Here is an 18,331-nt window from a genome sequence, read left to right as displayed (position 1 = left end):
TGTCCTGATGAAATTTGCGCACCTGCTGTTCTTCAACGTTAATAAATATGGTGCTTTTATTTGCTAGTTACTAGTTTTGCAAGACTTAAGTACTGTAAATAACCCCCAGAGTGCTTCACTTTCCAACCTCTATTATTACAATATAATGTTTGTAAAAGTCATGATTGAAAATAATATGTGAGTGAAAAATCTAGAGTCCTCATCAATACTCTATTTGTTGAACCAGATAATATTGCACTATGGGGTGTCTTTATTTTCTTCCATGTCCTGATGAAATTTGCGCACCTGCTGTTCTTCAACGTTAATAAATATGGTGCTTTTATTTGCTAGTTACTAGTTTTGCAAGACTTAAGTACTGTAAATAACCCCCAGAGTGCTTCACTTTCCAACCTCTATTATTACAATATAATGTTTGTAAAAGTCATGATTGAAAAGGTACTTTATTTTTTATTTTTATATCTTTATTTCTACAAAGTAATGTGCCCAATCTATTGTAGAAGTCACAAATGACATGTTTCTCGCATGCTGGACGGCATAAAGCTATTTAAACAAAACCACCAGTCTTGTGATGGTTCATGTCTGACCGGAATTTACACCAGAAATGTTAAATAGGTCATGTAATAATGGCCCTGCATATGTTACCACTATGAAGCTTACATGTGAAGCTGCACATAGCTGGCTTAATTTCAAAGCATTCTTCATTGTGAAATCATCCAATAGACTTTTTTTTATTTTTGGAGATGTACTGAGGTAAAAACAGCTTTTGTGCGCACTCTTTAAAATGGACATAATTGTGATTGTCTAAAACTGCCTTTAGGAATTGCAACATCAGCCTTCCTTCAGTAAGATCTTTGGGGCAGATGTATCAAGTGCTGGTACGCGCTATCGAACAGGTCCCAGCATTAACTCCCACTGACTTCAATGAGAGTAAACGCTGAAACGTGTGTAATAACATGTACCGGCACTGGACACTTGCGCCCCTTGGTCCCTTATTCAACATCTTGCAGAGCTGGTTCCCCATGCTAGAAGAGAGTTCAGCTCCATTAAAATGAATAGGACTACACAATGTCCAGAAAAGGGAAGCTACTACACACTACTCTGTGAAGGTGCTTCCTCCTCGTGCTTCAGAAGACTTTAGTCTCATGCCTCTATTCAGATATGCTATGTAGATACTGCATTAAAATTAATGAGTCCATAATGAGCTACGAACGAGTTACCTGAAAGAACCTGTATTTAGCAGATTCTTTCATACCCATCAGTGTTCTTTTTGCAGGTAAACTATCTGGTTTAAACTTACCAGGCTACTAAACATATCAACAGCCACTATCATGTGTACAGAATATATTGCTAAGTGGCACTGCAGCTTTAATAAAATGTAATTAAGCAAGGTACAGGTATCTCATGTACTGGGATGTATATTCTACAACAGACTGGGGCTATCAACTGTTGCAATATGGTGACATGTATTGTAGCAAGGGGGGGGGATAGACAGCACTCTGACACAATGACTCAGCAAGGTTGCAGGGTGCATGGAACAGGAAGGGACCCTAATACCCTTCAGAAGTACTAACAATCCAAAAAATAGTACCAGCACTCTCTGTCTCACAGCTACAGATATAAGCGAATACCAGTGTAGGGCAAATGAATAATTTAATGACACTAATAATAAACTGAAAATATAGCAACAATAGCCAATACGCCAATGCAAGAATAAATATCACCATAGAGGAAATGAAAATATAGGGGGTAGAGGGGAAAGAAGGAGAAGGGGAAAAAAACACAAAAGAAAAGCAAAAAATCACAAAAATGGAAAAAGGAAAGCAAACTAGGGGGGCGACGTTTCGAGGGGTGACCTCTTCATCTGGCCCATTCCCCCTGGTCCCAAAGGGTCCCAGAGGTACTTCCCTAAGCCTTCCCTCCCCACTGTCAAATGATCCCACACTCAGCTAATGATATAAATCTAAAGTCTAAAGATGGCAAATCACATAAGCAGATATCAAATATCAACCACTGAATGTAGATACAAGAATATTGTGAAAGACACAGAACATATGCAATTTGGCCCAGTATCCGAAGAGGAGATTACACAAGCGCTCCTCAAATTAAAACTAAGCAGCCAATGTGGACCTGACCTACTACAATCTAGGTTCCTAAGACTTGGTGCCCCAGCAATTGCCAAACCAATTGCTTCCATAGTCAACTCTATCCTGTCTGCAGGCCATATCCCTAAGACCTGGAAAACTGCCAGAGTTGTCACAATCTTCAAAAGTGGGGACAAAAACACTGTCTCAAACAACAGGCCAATCTCCCTTCTCCCAATCCTATCCAAAGTCATGGAAAAACGTGTCCACACCCAATTAAGCGATTACTATAACAAGACAAATTTCCCTAGCCAATACCAATCTGGCTTTCGCCCCAAACACTCTACCGTAACTACCCTGCTAAAAGTTTACAATGAAATCCAGTGTGGAATGGAACGGGTTCAACTCACTGGTGCAATATTCCTAGATTTTGCAAGGCTTTTGATACTGTTGAAAACAGTCGAAAAGACTGTTCATGGTCCCAAGGCTCAACAAAGTTTCCGGCCGCTCCTCCTCTTACCGTGCACCCCAAAACTGGAACAACCTACCGGAGACTCTCACATCCACCACCAGTTTAAGTTCTTTCAAAACTAAGGCTGTCTCACATTTTAATCTGGTCTGTAACTGTTACATAAGCCTATAATATACATCTTCTCTAACTGTGCATGCAATGTATTGTATATAATGTATACCCTGTTCATTTATGTAACTGTATTTGTAACCATGTATTATTTGTCATCATAACTCTATGTCCAGGACATACTTGAAAACGAGAGGTAACTCTCAATGTATTACTTCCTGGTAAAACATTTTATAAATAAAATAAATAATTTCAGTGTATGAATCATTATCCAAGTACATGGTTAATTACTTATATTAGTTATACAACCAGACACAAAATAAGTTATGGTGAGTACAAAAGTGATAAAAAAAAAAAACCTCCACGTACAGTGTAAAGCAAATGCAAATACCACTTGTGAGCACATTCACATGTCTCAGACAGGTCTGCAGCCCTGCCTTTCTCCATTATCTCTTAGCATACAATGCTTCCCCTGCAGACAAGGATTCTGGGTAATCACAGGCAAATGAGCACTCAGTGTCTCATTTTGCTTCTTGTCCATTTTAGCATATGTAGCCAGGTTCCCCTTTGAGTGTCTGACTCCCCCGGTGCTCACCTCCAGGTCTGCTGCGGCCGGGTGCGGGCACGTGTGCGCGCGTCCCTAGGAGCGGCGGTGGTGTCCGGTAGGTGCCGGGAGTTGTGTGGGGACCGGCGGCAGCCGTGCAGCGCGGCGCCATCTTGCACGAGTTCGCTCATGCGCAGTTGGAGCTCCGGCGGCCATTACAAGTTGCGCATGCGCAGGAGCAGCACGACCACGGCAGGCAGGCAGGGAGAGTGCTGCGGGGACTACAACCCCCAACATGCACAGGGACAAGGAGACCCATGATGCCAGGGAGCCAATAGGACTGCAGCCATCCCCTTCTTCCAGGGATTGATACTTTTCGCACGCTCAGCCCACGCTAGGGCAGTCAGGACCAGGAAGAGCTAGGGGTAGGAGGTGAGTGCATTAGGTCAGCAGCCCCCTAGGCCCCAGTGAGGTCCTGAGTCACCCAGTATAGCTTGTTGTGCTTCAGGGACAGGCCCTAGGTTAGGGATCCTGCCCCATTAGTGATATTGGCAGTTAGGGACACAGCGGACGCTGCGCTTCCCGCAAAGAGGCTTGGGCTCAAACCTACTCCAGAGAGCAGGACTATCTCCAGGGTGGGATCGCCCCCGACGGATCCCCACGCTGGGGGAAACCAGGACGTCGTGCAGGAGATCGGCAGACCCTTTGTGAAGATCTTTTAAAGCCCAGGTGCCGTCGCACTGGGCAGGTATCGTTATAAGTGCACCAACAGATTACTCACACATAGTGGCAGCACTGACCACGGGATAAGGGTATACTGTGGACACGGTGTGGGGGTACACGGTGGTGGGCCCGGGGTATATACTCCTAAGTGGGAGTGGATGACATTGGGGACTGTGGACACGGTGTGGGGTTATCACCCCTGGGAAGTAGTGTCACAAGGTGACATTGAGGTTGATGCATGTGTATTGTGTGATGTTATCTGCATATAGTAAACCTGAGTTATATATACCTTTTGTGTATGTGGTTAATATATGTGGATACTGTGTGGGGTACATTCTACACTCCTAGAATCCTACATAGGTGGAGGCGCTGTAAGGAAGATCGTTTCAGAGGATTCACCCCAGGTTCCCGTCAGCGGAGGCTCAGGCCTCCTGTGAACCTGCAGGTTACGCACCACACCTGGTAACATATAGGTTCCCCCTCACATGCACTCTATCTGCGACTGGGGTAGGGGAAATACCCGTTACACATAGATACCTATAAGGTTATGCCTGCTGGACTACACAGCTTTACAGCACAGTCTGGGTTAAAGAATTGCACAGTCGGTAAACCAACTCACAGACAGCTGTTTCGAGCTTTTGGGTTTCATCAGTGCGAACTTGGTACTGACTTTTCAATGTAAACCAGGTAGTGGCCACAACCAGACACAAAATAACATATGGTGAGGGGGAAAAAAGTGACAAAAACCCTCCTGTACACTTATACAAAAATTCAAAGGTTTTTCATACACTTCTGTGATATTTGTAAAGAAGAAAAAACACTGCACAACATATTTGCATAATTTTGGGGAAAAAAAGATGTAAAAGGCCTGTCTTACCCATGTAGTATTATATAGCATTTCCACTTTATTACAGTGATACAACAGCTAAATTGTAATTTACCAAATAGAATTTAAACACAATAAATAAAGGGATATACAATGAGATGTCACCCGAGGTACAGTACATTGAAATGGTTATCATTTGAATGTACTAAAAGTTCTAGTACACTAATATGTCCTAAATGTGACTTTGGGAAGATTTTAATGTTGCGAGCACCAATTAAGTTTCGGGGTGCCATAGGGTCTTCATGCAGGTGTACTGTGGCAAATATAGAACCAAATGACGAAAACCCATGCCCCAGGAAACGCAGCCAGGAAAGGGTTAAGGAGTTGGTTTAGTCAAAGCAGAGGAAAAAACATTAAAAGGATACAACTTGACAGCAGGAGGTAATAACCGTGTCACATGGTAGAAATAAATATATTTTAAAAGCAATAAGCAAGAAATGCAAGGAAGCATGACAATGAGAGCCCTCTATACTGTGTTGCTCCATGAGACACCTTACAGCTCAGTAACCTTAATGGGCCACAAAGCATCATATTTACTAAGCTATGCTGGAAGGTGTCTTATGGAGTACACTGCTTAGTAAATATGGCCCTGAATAATATATATATTTTTTGTAACCCTTTTTCCACGTTCCTTCTCTAGTTTTTGTTCTCAGTCGTATTTGGATAGTCCTCTCATTTTCGTTCTTAGTACCACATTTTTATATTTAAATGGTATGTATTGTATGTTCTTTTATTTTTCTGAAAGTATGTATGAGAATATACAGTAGTAAAGCAGCAGTTCATGCTGATCGCCATTTATGGTCATTTTCTTTTCTTACCTACTGAAAAAGTAACTATTCTTGCCTTTTCCAATGCTGTATTTATCAGATCACTGTGAACTTGAATGTATGTTAGCATGATAGTAAAGGCAGATGCACGCAGAGTCTACAGAATGTCTGAGAGACAACTACAGAAGTATTACCCCTCCAACAGGGGGTTCCCAAACCGCTACGACTTGTGAGGTGTAGAGAGAAGACATCCTTGAGCGGAACGCAAGAGTCGTGATGGTGCATAGCGAGAAATTAGGGTTGAGATGTAAGGAGGAGAAGAAGAGTGTAAAGCTTTAAAGTGAGGATGAGAATTGAATGCGAGATGTGGGATTTGATAGGAAGCCAGGAGAGGGATTTCAGCAGGGGAGACACTGAGACAGATTTAGAAAAGAGTAGAGTGATTCTGGCAGCAGCGTTTAGGATAGATTGCAGGGGAGACAGGTGAGAGGCAGGAAGGCCAGACAGCAGGAGATTACAGTAATCTAGACGGGAGAGAAGGAGGGCCTGTCAGAGTTTTAGCAGTCGAGCAACAGAGTAAAGGGCATATCTTTGTAATATTGCGGCAGAAAAAGCGACAGGTTTTAGATACCTTTTGAATGTGAGAAAGGAGTCGAGTGTGACCCCTAGCCAGCGTTCTTGTGCTACTTGGTGTATGACTGTACTTCCAACAGTAATGTGGATGGAGGCAGTGGGGCCAGGTTTGGGCGGAAGTATGAGGAGCTCTGTTTTTGACATGTTAAGTTTAAGTCGGCAGAGGGCCATCCAGGATGATATCAGCAGAGAGACATTCAGAAATGTTGGTCTGTACAGCAGGTGTAAGGTCATGGGTTGAATAGTAAATTTGTGTGTAGTTAGCATAGAGGTGATATTTGAACCCAAGAGATGTGATTAGGTCACCTAGAGAGAGTGTGTAAAGAAAAAAAGAGGAGAGGTCCCAGGACAGAGCCCTGAAGTACCCCCACAGAGAGATCAATAGAGGAGGTGTTAGCAGAAGAGACACTGAAAGTACGATGGGAGTGGTAGGAGGAGATCCAGGATAGAGCTTTGTCACGAATACCAAGAGTATGGAGAATGTGAAGAAGAGGGTGGTCCACAGTATCAAATGCAGCAGAGAGGTCGAGCAATATGAGCAGAGTGTAATGACCTCTGTCTTTGGCAGCATAGAGGTCATTAGTTATTTTAGTGAGGGCTGTTTCAGTTGGAGTGAGCAGTGCGGAAGCCAGATTATAGAGGGTCTAGGGGAGAATAGGTGTTGAGAAAATGGAGCAAGCAAGAGAATACAAGACGTTCAAGGAGTTTAGAGGCAAAAGGCAGGAGGGAGAAAGGCCAAGGGAGACAGGCCGATAGTTAGAAAGACAGGTAGGGTCAAGCTTGCTGTGACATTGGAAGCTCCCACAGTAACGGACAACTGTACCACCCATGCTGTCTGTAAACACTGAGGGTCAGTTTGGGGCCTTATTAAGTGCGTGTTCCTCCCACAACCTCAGGACACTATACTTCCTGGGATCGGTCACACAGTTTTGTTAGCAATAGTCTGGTGAGTAGGCAATAAGACTTATTAATTAGGGGATTGCGAAACAAATTTTTATAGCAGGAGGTATACAATGTAAGAAAGGTTGGGAACTAAAGCCTTAAGATCTTGCACAGCTGGTGCCAGCAATGGACTTCTAGTCTTCTGGCACTCACTGGTTTAACAAGCAGGGGTAGATAGATGAAACAAATAACACAGGTGATAGGTACTAAGCTGGTAGGAAACATGAAAAAATAATACTGACAAATGGTTGTATTGAGATAACTTTACTAGATAAATGGTGGTCTAATTGTCCTAATTTAATGGCTAAAGAGCTGGACCAAAACCCATTTTTTGAGATGGGTGACGATAATAAATAACCCCCAGAGAGGTCTGTCATAGGTGACTGCTAAACCAGGAAACTTTCCCAGATTATTTATAGCTAAAAATTCCATTCATATCAGTGGGATCCTGTTTGCTTAATAATTCAATGCAGATTTGTGTACAAGTTTTGCACTTTATCTGAGCTTAGCGGCTAGGTGACTTATAAAAATCCCACAAACTTTTTAAGGCAACTTTCTGGGGTCCTCGGATCTCTTTCTTTGTGTTTACTGACACATGGACCCTCTTGGTCCTGAAGAAAAAACACTGATAAGTACAATATATTTTTTATGTGTAGAGCTGTAGTGATTCCCAATATTTTAGAATATCACAAACATTCATGTGAACATGTTTTGTGAACAATATTTCTCCAAAACAGAAAACTGTTGGATAATTTTACAACGTAGTTATTCAGAATAAGGGAAGAAGCCGCGTATACTAGCATTTCATCTATGAAATCCAGTAAAAGGTATCACAACCTACAACAAATCTATGTTTCTCCAGGATCAGTACGTTTAGCAGAAATCTAATCAACAGAGCAGTAGAACACAAAATGTAAACTTATAATACAAAATGTTAATTATAACCCTTATTGAATATTCAGTTAGGTGGATTCCCTTCCATTGAGAAGATGCTTCAATACATACTGAATACGGGCTAAAGAAGCAATAAATAATTCAGTGAGCAAGTAGTAAACATTATAGTACATTAAGAGTAGAGAACTTGCTCCAATAAAGAGCAATAACCAAAGCCTCACAGCTATCTACAATGCTGCAAAAAGAAACCATATGATATGTTGTTTTGTTAAACTAAGGAAGGAAGAAGATAAAAAGACATTAAAGTGACAGTCATCCGCCAACTCCAGCCTACCTAACATAACTTTATTACTTCCTGAAGAACAAAACATACCAGTAGTCTCAGGAAGTGGGCAACGCAGTACGAATAATGTGGTAAATATTTTCCAAACAAGACAAAAAAAAAAAAAGGTTACCGGTAAATTGAAGCTTTTTGAAAGCTGATATAAAGTACATATATGTACATAAGTAAATTATTTGATCTGTGCTGCATATACTGTAAGTAATAACCGTTTGGCTTGTGAACTAAGACAGTTCAGATGGATATTAGTTTGAATAATAGTGTCCCAATATGAAAAGTCAAAACAGAGGAGAACATCAGTCTGTTATACATCATCTCCACCAAGATCCACCGTGAAAGTACTTAAGGAGTCATTTTTTCAAAGTCTCATGTTGCATACAAAACTGGTATAATACCTAAAAAAAAAAAAACCTTGCAAACCATTCAAAAAGGTTTGATTTGTTTCTTGTTAACTCTAGCGTTGGTGGATTTGCACCAGTATTACAGTACTCGCAGGTGTTTCTTTTCTTCTAATTTTGCATCAGGGAGACTTCCAGAAATAGCCCCTCACTCCCCCCCTCCCATTGGTTGAAATTAAAAAAAAAAAAAAAACACATGAAAATAGGTGTATGCACTTTTCATGTGTACTTCCATTGTATCTACGATAGAGAAGCATTCAAATTAAACATATCAACAACAGCTCTGATAATGCAATTGCAAGTATGTATGTTGGTTCACAATGTGGTATTATTAGGAGAATAACCACCATATGATCTGTATATTTTCATCTGCTGCTCTGTGTTCTTACAATACATTAAAATCTCCACACTAAACCACTCTATCAAACCTCAAACTTTGTATTTATTTAAAAGCATTGGGGATATTAAGCAGTTTGCAAAGCTAATGTTCTACGGATGCAAAAATCAACACCAGATGTATCCCAGTAAAAGTTCGGATTGATGATTATGTATCCTAAAGTCCTAAATATATCTTGATGTACTACAAAAAATAGTCAAATCTTCTTGGTCCGCTTTCTTCACTGAATGCAGATAGTTAGACATTTTTAGAACATGGCCATTTGCTTTAAGAAACAAGCTTCATCCTAACTTTGCTATAACTGAGACTTGGCTCACTCAGTCTGATTCTGCTCTGGAAGCTGCCCTCTCTTATGGTGGTCTTTCTTTCTCCCACACTGCCCTCTCTCAGGTTAAACAAACCTACTTTTCTTCACTCATCAACACGCACAAGTCTAATCCACGCCGACTCTTCTCTGTCTTTGACACCCTACTCAAACCACCCTCTGCTGCCTGTTCTTCTTCCTCCATCTTACCTCAGGACATTGCCGACTATTTCAAGGAAAAGGTGGAATCCATACGTCAGGCCATCCCCTCTGTATCCTCCTCCCATCCTACACCTCTTGCTAACTCTCCTCCTGCATTCCTTGACTCTTTATCAGCTGTCACGGAGGAGGATGTGGCGTTGCTGATCTCCTCTTCTTCCTCTACCACTTGACCCCATTCCCTCCCATCTCTTAAAACCTCTTGCTCCTACTATAATCCCTACACTCACACACATTTTTAACTCCTCACTCTACTCTGGTACCTTTCCCTCTTCCTTCAAACATGCAACAGTCATAACATTACTAAAAAACAGCAAGCTTGACCCTACCTGTCTTTCTAACTATCGACCTGTCTCTCTCCTGCCTTTTGTTCTAAACTCCTTGAACGTCTTGTATTCTTTCACTTGCTCCATTTTCTCAACACCTATTCTCTGGTAGACCCTCTATAATCTGGCCTCCGCACTACTGACTCCACTGAAACAGCTCTCAATAAAATAACTAATGACCTCCATGCTGTAAAAGACCGAGTTTATTACACTCTGCTCATACTGTATTACTCGACCTCTCTGCAGCATTTGATACTGTGGACCACCCTCTTCTCATTCACATTCTCCATACTCTTGGCATTCGTAACAAAGCACTATCCTGGATATAGTTACATAGTTACATAGTAGATGAGGTTGAAAAAAGACGTACGTCCATCAAGTTCAACCTATGCTAAATTTAGACAACAGATACTTCATCGTATAGCTATACTTACTTATTGATTCAGAGGAAGGCAAACAAAAAAGCCCCAGTGACATATCACCCAATGATATCTCATAAGGGGAAAAATAAATTCCTTCCTGACTTCAAGAATTGGCAATCGGATGAATCCCTGGATCAACATCCTTCCCATGTATACTTATTTGGTATATCCCTGTATACCTTTCCTTTCTAAAAAGATGTCCAACCTTTTTTTGAACAAATCTATTGTATCTGCCATCACCGCCTCTATGGGTAATTGTAAGAGACGTGTTCAGAGATACGCAATGGAGACTGTTTTTAAGGTGAAATTAAAATTAGGCTTTATTGCGCCTGTCGCTTTAACACAGCAAAACATATGAAAATAAGTCAAACAAAAACCTATCTCCGCACATGTAGCTACACATGTAGCTCAGCCCCCTCTGACTGTGCTGGTTAGCTAAGCTATTTACCAGCCCCAAAATATAAACATATATACAAATATATAACAGTTCCAAAAGAAAGTCTTATCTGTCTCCTGAAGCTGTAGAAGTCCTCTCTGCTCTCTTGGGTAAGCACCTTTGTGTACTACAGCAATGTCTGTCCAGGTTTTGAGGTCTGGTCCCCTTGTCTTGCTATCAGCATACAGTCCAATCCTTCTGCAGCTCAAGACAGCCGTTCCTCTGGTCAGTCCCCCCAATTGTGAGACTCAGGAATCTCTCTTCCTGTCTCAAAGGCAGGCTTTTCTAACAAACCTCTAATCAGCCAGGTGGTGTTGGTTAATTGACTACCAGCAGTTAACCACCACACTGCTGGATTAGAGGCACATTTTAACAGGGACAAGTCCCCTGTTACAGTAATGAATTCCACATTTTAACTGCTCTTACTGTAAAGAATCCTTTCCTTTGTTGCTGGTGAAATCTCCTTTCCTCCAACCTTAAGGGATGGCCACTAGTCCTATGTACTGCCTGTGGGATGAATAGTTATTTTGAAAGATCCTTGTATTGTCCCCGAATATATTTGTATATACTGTAGTTATCATATCCCCTCTTAGATGACTCTTTTCTCATGTAAATAAGTCTAATTTAGCTAGCCTCTCCTCATAAGTTAGATTGTCCATCCCATTTATTAATTTGGTGGCTCTTCTCTGCACTCTCTCTAGTTCCATAATGTCTTTTCTTAGTATTGGTGCCCAAAATTGTATCCATATTCAAGGTGTGGTCTTACTAATGCTTTGTAAAGGGGCATAATTATGTTTACCTCCCTTCCATCCATTGCCGTTTAATGCAAGATAAGATCCTGTTTGCCTTTGCAGCTACTGCATGACTTTGGGCACTATTGCTAAGCCTGCTGTCTACAAGCACTTTTAAATCCTTCTCCATCAAGGATTCCCCCAATTTATCCCCATTTAATTTGTAAGTCGCCTTTTTATTCTTGCATCCCAAATGCATAACCTTACATTTATCTGTATTAACCCTCATCTCCCATTTACCTGCCTACGTTTCCAGTCCTTCTGAAGAGAAATTACATCCTACTGTGATTCTACTACCTTACACAATTTAGTAACATCAGCAAAGATGGAGACTTTGCTCTTGAATGGTTTGGCCATTACTGAACTTAATTCCTTGAGAACTCTTGGATGTATGCCATCAGGGCCAGGTGCTTTATTATCTTTCATTTTTTCAATCTGCTTATGAACTTCTTCCTCAGTTAACCAATTGTTCTTTAATATGGAGGTTGTGGCTTCCTCCTGTGACACTACTATTGAAATTGATTCTTCCATGGTAAACAAGGAAGCAATGAATTTGTTTAATACCTCTGCTTTTTCCTCATCTCCAATAATCTGCCTACCCATCTCACACTGAAAGGGTCCTATATTTTATTTTCTCATTTTTTTTGTTGTTTAGGTACTTAAATAACTTTTTAGGGTTGACCTTACTTTCTATTGGAATTCTTTTTTCATTATCCATTTTTGATTGCCCTTTTGCAATTTTTAGTACATTCCTTATAATTCTGATATGATGTCTCCGTCCCTTCTGACTTAAAGAATCTAAACGCCTATCTTCTTACCTCTCCCATCGTACTTTCAGCGTCTCTTTTGAAAACACCTCCTCTATCAATCTCTCTGCGGAGGTACCCCAGGGCTTTGTCCTGGGACAACTTCTCTTTTCTCTTTACACACTCTCTCTAGATGACCTAATTACATCTCTGGGTTCAAATATCATCTCTATGCTGATGACACAAATTTACTTTTCTATCCCTGACGTTACACCTGCTGTACAGACTAAAGTTTCTGAATGTCTCTCTGCTATATCATCCGGGATGGCCCTCCACCGACTTAAACTTAACATGGCAAAAACTGAGCTCCTCATACTTCCTCCCAAACCTGGCCCTATTTCCTCCTTCCACTTAACTGTTGGAAGTACTATCACTCACCCAGTAGCCCAAGCACGCTGCCTAGGGATCACACTTGACTCCTCTCTCACATTCTTTTCCCACATTCAAAAGGTAGCAAACAAATGTTGTTTTTTCCTCCGCAATATTTCCAAGATACACCCTTTTCTTTGTTGCTCGACTGCAAAAACTCTGACACAGACCCTCATTCTCTCCCGTCTCAACAACTGTAACCACCTGCTGTCTGGCCTTCCTGCTTCTCATCTTTCTCCCCTACAATCTATCCTAAATGCTGCTGCCAGAATCACTCTACTCTTTCCGAAATCTTTCTCATCGTCTCCCCTGCTGAAATCCCTCTCCTGGCTTTCTATCAAATCCCGCATCACACACTCTATTCTCCGCCTCACTTTTAAAGCTTTACTCTTCTCCTCCTCCTTACATCTCAGCCCTAATTTCTCGCTATACACCATCCCGACTTTTGCGTTCTGCTCAAGGATGTCTTCTCTCTACCCCCCTTTGTATATAAAGCCCTCTCCTGCCTTAAACCTTTCTCACTGACTGCCCCACACCTCTGGAAAACCCTTCTCCTCAATATCAGACTAGCACCCTCTCTATCCACCTTTAAGACCCACCTTAAAACACACTTGCTTAAGGAAGCATATGAGTAGCTCCATGGCTGACAATTAACACCTCATATATTAACCTTGGCCCCTTGCAGACGCACTTACCAGAATGCCTTCCTACTATCTCTGTACGTTCTTCCTACCAACAAATTTGATTGTAAGCTCTACGAAGCAGGGACTCCTTTTCCTAAATGTTACTTTTATGTCTGAAGCACTTCTCACCTTTTATGTGTTATTTATAGGATTGTCACGTATATTACTGCTTCGAAGCACTATGTACTGTATATGTACATTAATGGCGCTATATAAATAAAGACATACATACGTATGTACAACTCAAGCTAATGTAATAAACTCAATTACACTTTCTCTCAGCCACATACTCTACATCCCACTTTCATGAATCTATCGCTTAGTGTCCAGTTACCATTTATGTCACCATGGACTCACGTCAGTTTCTCTTTGTCCCGTTGTAATAAATACCTCAAATGAATACAGAGGCTCTTGAGGAAGCCAAGGTAAAACACCTTCACTCCCTTTCTTTAGGAAACCCATCTTATTCTCCTCTTTCCATATCCAGCTTGCCATAGAATGTGAAATATAACTGTGATTACACATTTACAGTGATATTGTCTTAGCCTACACTTAGAGTATCCTAAATCATGCAAATCTTTCTTAATGAGCAATATACAGTATATTTGAGCTGCAATACACTCAAATATATTCCACTATATTAAGCACGTTTAAACATTGTTTCAGAATTTACGATACGTTTAACAGTTTAAAAAACAAAATTCAAAGATCATGCAAAAGTATTTTTAGTATCACTATTTTTGGAAAGCAGAAAAATACTTCATAATAAAAGGTGTGTAATCTGTACAAAAAAAAACTGTCTTCGGTGCCGCTGTCATGAGCGGTCACAGCATTGAAGGATTAACGCTGCAAGGAGTCCCATTCAGAAGCATGGAACCTCTGGAACTCCATCGCAGCAGACTCTGTCCCTGGCGCTGCAGACTTCTGCTTGTTCGTCCGCGACGCAGAGGACAGTATGTCTTACTACATCTGTACCTTTAACTCCTTCTACAATAGAAAGGTTCCTCTGGCAGCTGGGGATTTATGCATGTGGTTGTATGTGTTTGCATGCTCCAGTGAAATTGGTCTTCCCTCCCTTTGGACACCTTTGAATTTGTACACATTTATTTCTGTCTATGTTAAGACAAACTCATTTTGCAATGGAAACGTCTAATATGCATTGCTCCCGTATTAAGAGTGCAAACCCACTTAACAGCAAAGTGAATTGATGGTGACAATACATCTATTGGTTTATATTTTGTGATACTGTAGGTTTAAAAACAAAATAAAAGGTCAGCAGAGACTTTTTATCTTACTTTTCCCACGCTAATTATAATATAATCAGGTTCATGCACACTCTCTTACTGTCAAAGAATGTAACTAAAAGGAGTCTGAGGGTACTTCACATTCAATAGGACAAATAAAAGGCAAAACTCAAGGGAATGGAACAACTCCAGTCGCAATTTACTGTACATGGCTACAGACATTCTCATGATAACTTTCAAAACTGGTCAAGGTATATTTATATTTGTCTGATCTTCTTTTAAGGCACCAATTTCCAAGATTAAACCCACTTAACATATCTTTGCCATTAGCTGATTGCTGTCCTAGGTGGGATCACATGCTTGCAATATCCGGTTATTAGTTCTTTAATTAAAACTTTCAAATACAACTGGGAAAAATTAGGAACTGTATAGCTACTGTACACTGTAGTTCAATAGAAAAGAAATAAGTGCAAAATGTGGAAACATACGACATTAACTGTTATATACTGTAAGAAACCAGCACCAACCAAACACATAATAAAAGGCAAAAAAAGTTAATAAGCTAATGTTTTATTATAATTTTTTTTAAATTAAAATGCGCAAAAGTGCTTGAAAATAAAGCATTTCTGAAGGCAGTTATCTGTTACTGTATAATATCTTTCAGATGTACCTTGTATTCTTCATAATCATTATCATCTAGGAGATCCTGTTTCTCCAGTTCTGTGAGCTGCTGCGGGGTCGGTTCTGAAGGCAGCGGATCAATAGATGCTTCTTCATAGAGTGGATATCCAGAGAAAAGAAGGTCCTTCCATTCGCGCATTAATTTAATAGGTATTAGGCTGAAAAACAAACAATGGATAGCAATTCAATGAAATACTTAGTGCAGCTGTGTAACCATAGTTTCACCCGCAAAAATAATCCACGATAAAAAAAAACCCCAATGAATCTGAGAAATAACAATACTTTTTTATTTGCATTGATATGTTGCCTGGCCTTTCTTGAACTGTCCCATAAAGTAAACCCTTCCCCTCCTTTAATGATTTTATAAACAACTTATTAATGCCATCTACTTCCTTAGTTTCCATTTCCTTGTAATTCTAAATCTCTTAAATCATTAGATGATGACCATTAGTTCTAATGAGATGAAAATAATGGGTTAGCATGTCTGTTTAGGTTAGCAAGTGGTCATAACGTTAAGGGAGTTAGGTTATACCTAAACTTGTCGTTACTATTATCCAGACACTGAAATAAGGCTGTTGCCGTGTTTTCTGCTCGGTTAAGCATGTTGCTTTACATAAAGCAAATTGCACTATTTTTTTTAAATCGCCAGAGCAAAATAACTTAAATAAAGTTATGCTATTTCTTGGTATTAACCTTAACAGAGCTTAGTAAATATGGGATGACAATATTTTAAGCTCCTTTGCAAAACATATAGAATAATGGGCCTCATGCAGAGAGCATAGAATTTAAAAAATGGCGAATTTCATAAAAAGTAGCTTTTTTGGAGAGTTTTATTCTCCATATGCAGAAAAGTGCGAATTCTGCTATGTTTAACATGGATGCGTGTGGCGAGTTTAAATTGGCGAGATGCGCGCTTCAGAAACGTGTAAAAACAAAATCGCGCCTTTTTTTTCCCCTTTACTATAGGCGGCGAGCGCCATCTTGCCATATTTTCGTGGCGCGGCAAAAATGCGAGAATCGCGCCTTTTTTTGGCGCGAACAGCCGCTACTTGCCGTTCGCACCTCTCTGCATTCGGAGAGTTTTAAAAATGGCGCGATTGAGGTTCTCGCCAGCCGCGAGGCGAGTTTTAAACATAGAAATAAAAAAATGGCGCGTTTTTCGCAACTCGCCATTTTATGCCGTTTTCTGAGGGAAATTGAACAAAAAATGGCGAGTTTTGAAATAACGATGCTCTCTGCATGAGGCCCAATGTCTGTTATTCCTAACACCATGCTTTTAATGGGAGAATTTCCGGGTTAACGTCACATTGTTTCCTTTAGTGAATACTTATTAATTAAGTAATTATCCTTGAAGAACAGGGCATTACTGGCCAATAATGCCCTGGCTGGAAGAGTGGAAGGCCCGAGGCGAAACCGAGGGACTTTAACCCAGCCAGGGCCTTATTGGCCAGTAATGCCCTGTTCTGAGGGGATTATTACTATTATAGGCTAAATGTAGGTTTATTTCATAAATAATAGACACTTTTGTATAGTTAAATAGATTTTTTTATTAAAATAAAATGGTAAGTACATGAAACCACCTCTATATACTCTTACACTGCAGATATCTATATCCACACACTGCCGCCCCCTCTGTGTACACACACACACACACACACACACACACACACACACACACACACACACACACACACAAAAAAACAGCACACCACACACAACACAGTGCCTCTACATACACACTGGAGCTCTAGACACACAACACAGCACCTCTACACACTCAGCAGCAGCTCTACACACACACAAACTCTGCTGCTATACACACATGCTACACCCATAAACACTGCTACTGAAACACACACACACACACACACACACACTGGAGCTCTATACACACACACACACACACACACACACACACACACACACACACACACACACACACACACACACACACACACACACACAGTAGCTCTATACACACACACACACACACACACACACATCAGCTCTACACTCACACAAACTGCTGCTACACATACAACACACACACACTGCAGCAACAATAAAAAATGCAGCCACTTACTAAACTTTGCACTCTCCCCCCAGCTCTACACACAACACAGCCCAACACAGCACCTCTACACCCCCCCCCCCACACACACACAAACACAAACCACTGCACCTCTATACACAACACACTTACTTCTTTGCAGTCTCTCTCCCTCCCCCCAACCCCGCCCCCCCACCCCCAAATTCAACTGAATCTGCTCAGAAAATCACAGTCAGCTCGGGAGGGGGAGGAGTCAAACCGTGGCTGATACTTTTTGACCAATCCCCTGCCATGTCTCAGAGATTTTACTTAATTCAAACCAATCCCCTGCCCTGTCTCAGCTGTTCTGAAAGCTGATTGGCTGGAAATAAACAGATTGAAAACTGCATTTTGCAAGCTGCTGAAATTCAGGGCATTACTGATTGGATAATGCCTGGAATTTTAACCAATCAGAGAGCAGGGTTTTCAATAATGACCTGAATTTTTACTGTTTTAGCCTATAATAGGCATTATAGGCTAAAGCTGTAAAATTCTGGGCATTATGCCCGGAATTTTTGCAGCTTGCAATGTGTTTATTTCCATTGTGTTTATTTCCAGCAAATCATCTTTTCATTTTGTCAGAACAGCTCTGAGACAGGGCATGGGATTGGCCAGATAGCAGCAGCAGTCAGTGACTCCTCCCCCTCCCTCTGTGAACACGGCTTCATTTTGAGTTGAGGAGCGAGAAAGAGTGTTTGTGTAGCTGCAAAGTAAGTGGCTGTCTGCAGATTGTTTGTAGCTGCAGTTTCTGTGTGTGTGTGTGTGTCTGTATATAT

The 18,331-nt window shown here is 40.9% G+C and overlaps 1 protein-coding gene across 3 annotated transcripts in view; it reads right to left on the bottom strand.

The window, feature by feature from the left end:
* Nucleotides 1-18,331, bottom strand: part of SPEF2 (sperm flagellar 2) — a 245,736-nt gene that overhangs the window by 142,803 nt on the left and 84,602 nt on the right. For all 3 annotated transcript variants that reach the window (XM_075588085.1, XM_075588094.1, XM_075588104.1), the window contains exon 10: nucleotides 15,456-15,624. In XM_075588085.1, the coding sequence (XP_075444200.1) occupies nucleotides 15,456-15,624 (169 nt within the window). The remainder of the gene's footprint in view (nucleotides 1-15,455; nucleotides 15,625-18,331) is intronic.

This window comes from Ascaphus truei, chromosome 1 (assembly GCF_040206685.1).
Source record: "Ascaphus truei isolate aAscTru1 chromosome 1, aAscTru1.hap1, whole genome shotgun sequence".
NCBI lineage: Eukaryota > Metazoa > Chordata > Amphibia > Anura > Ascaphidae > Ascaphus > Ascaphus truei.
The sequence above is the reverse complement of the archived record's forward strand: the minus strand, read 5'-3'. Positions and strand labels throughout refer to the sequence as shown.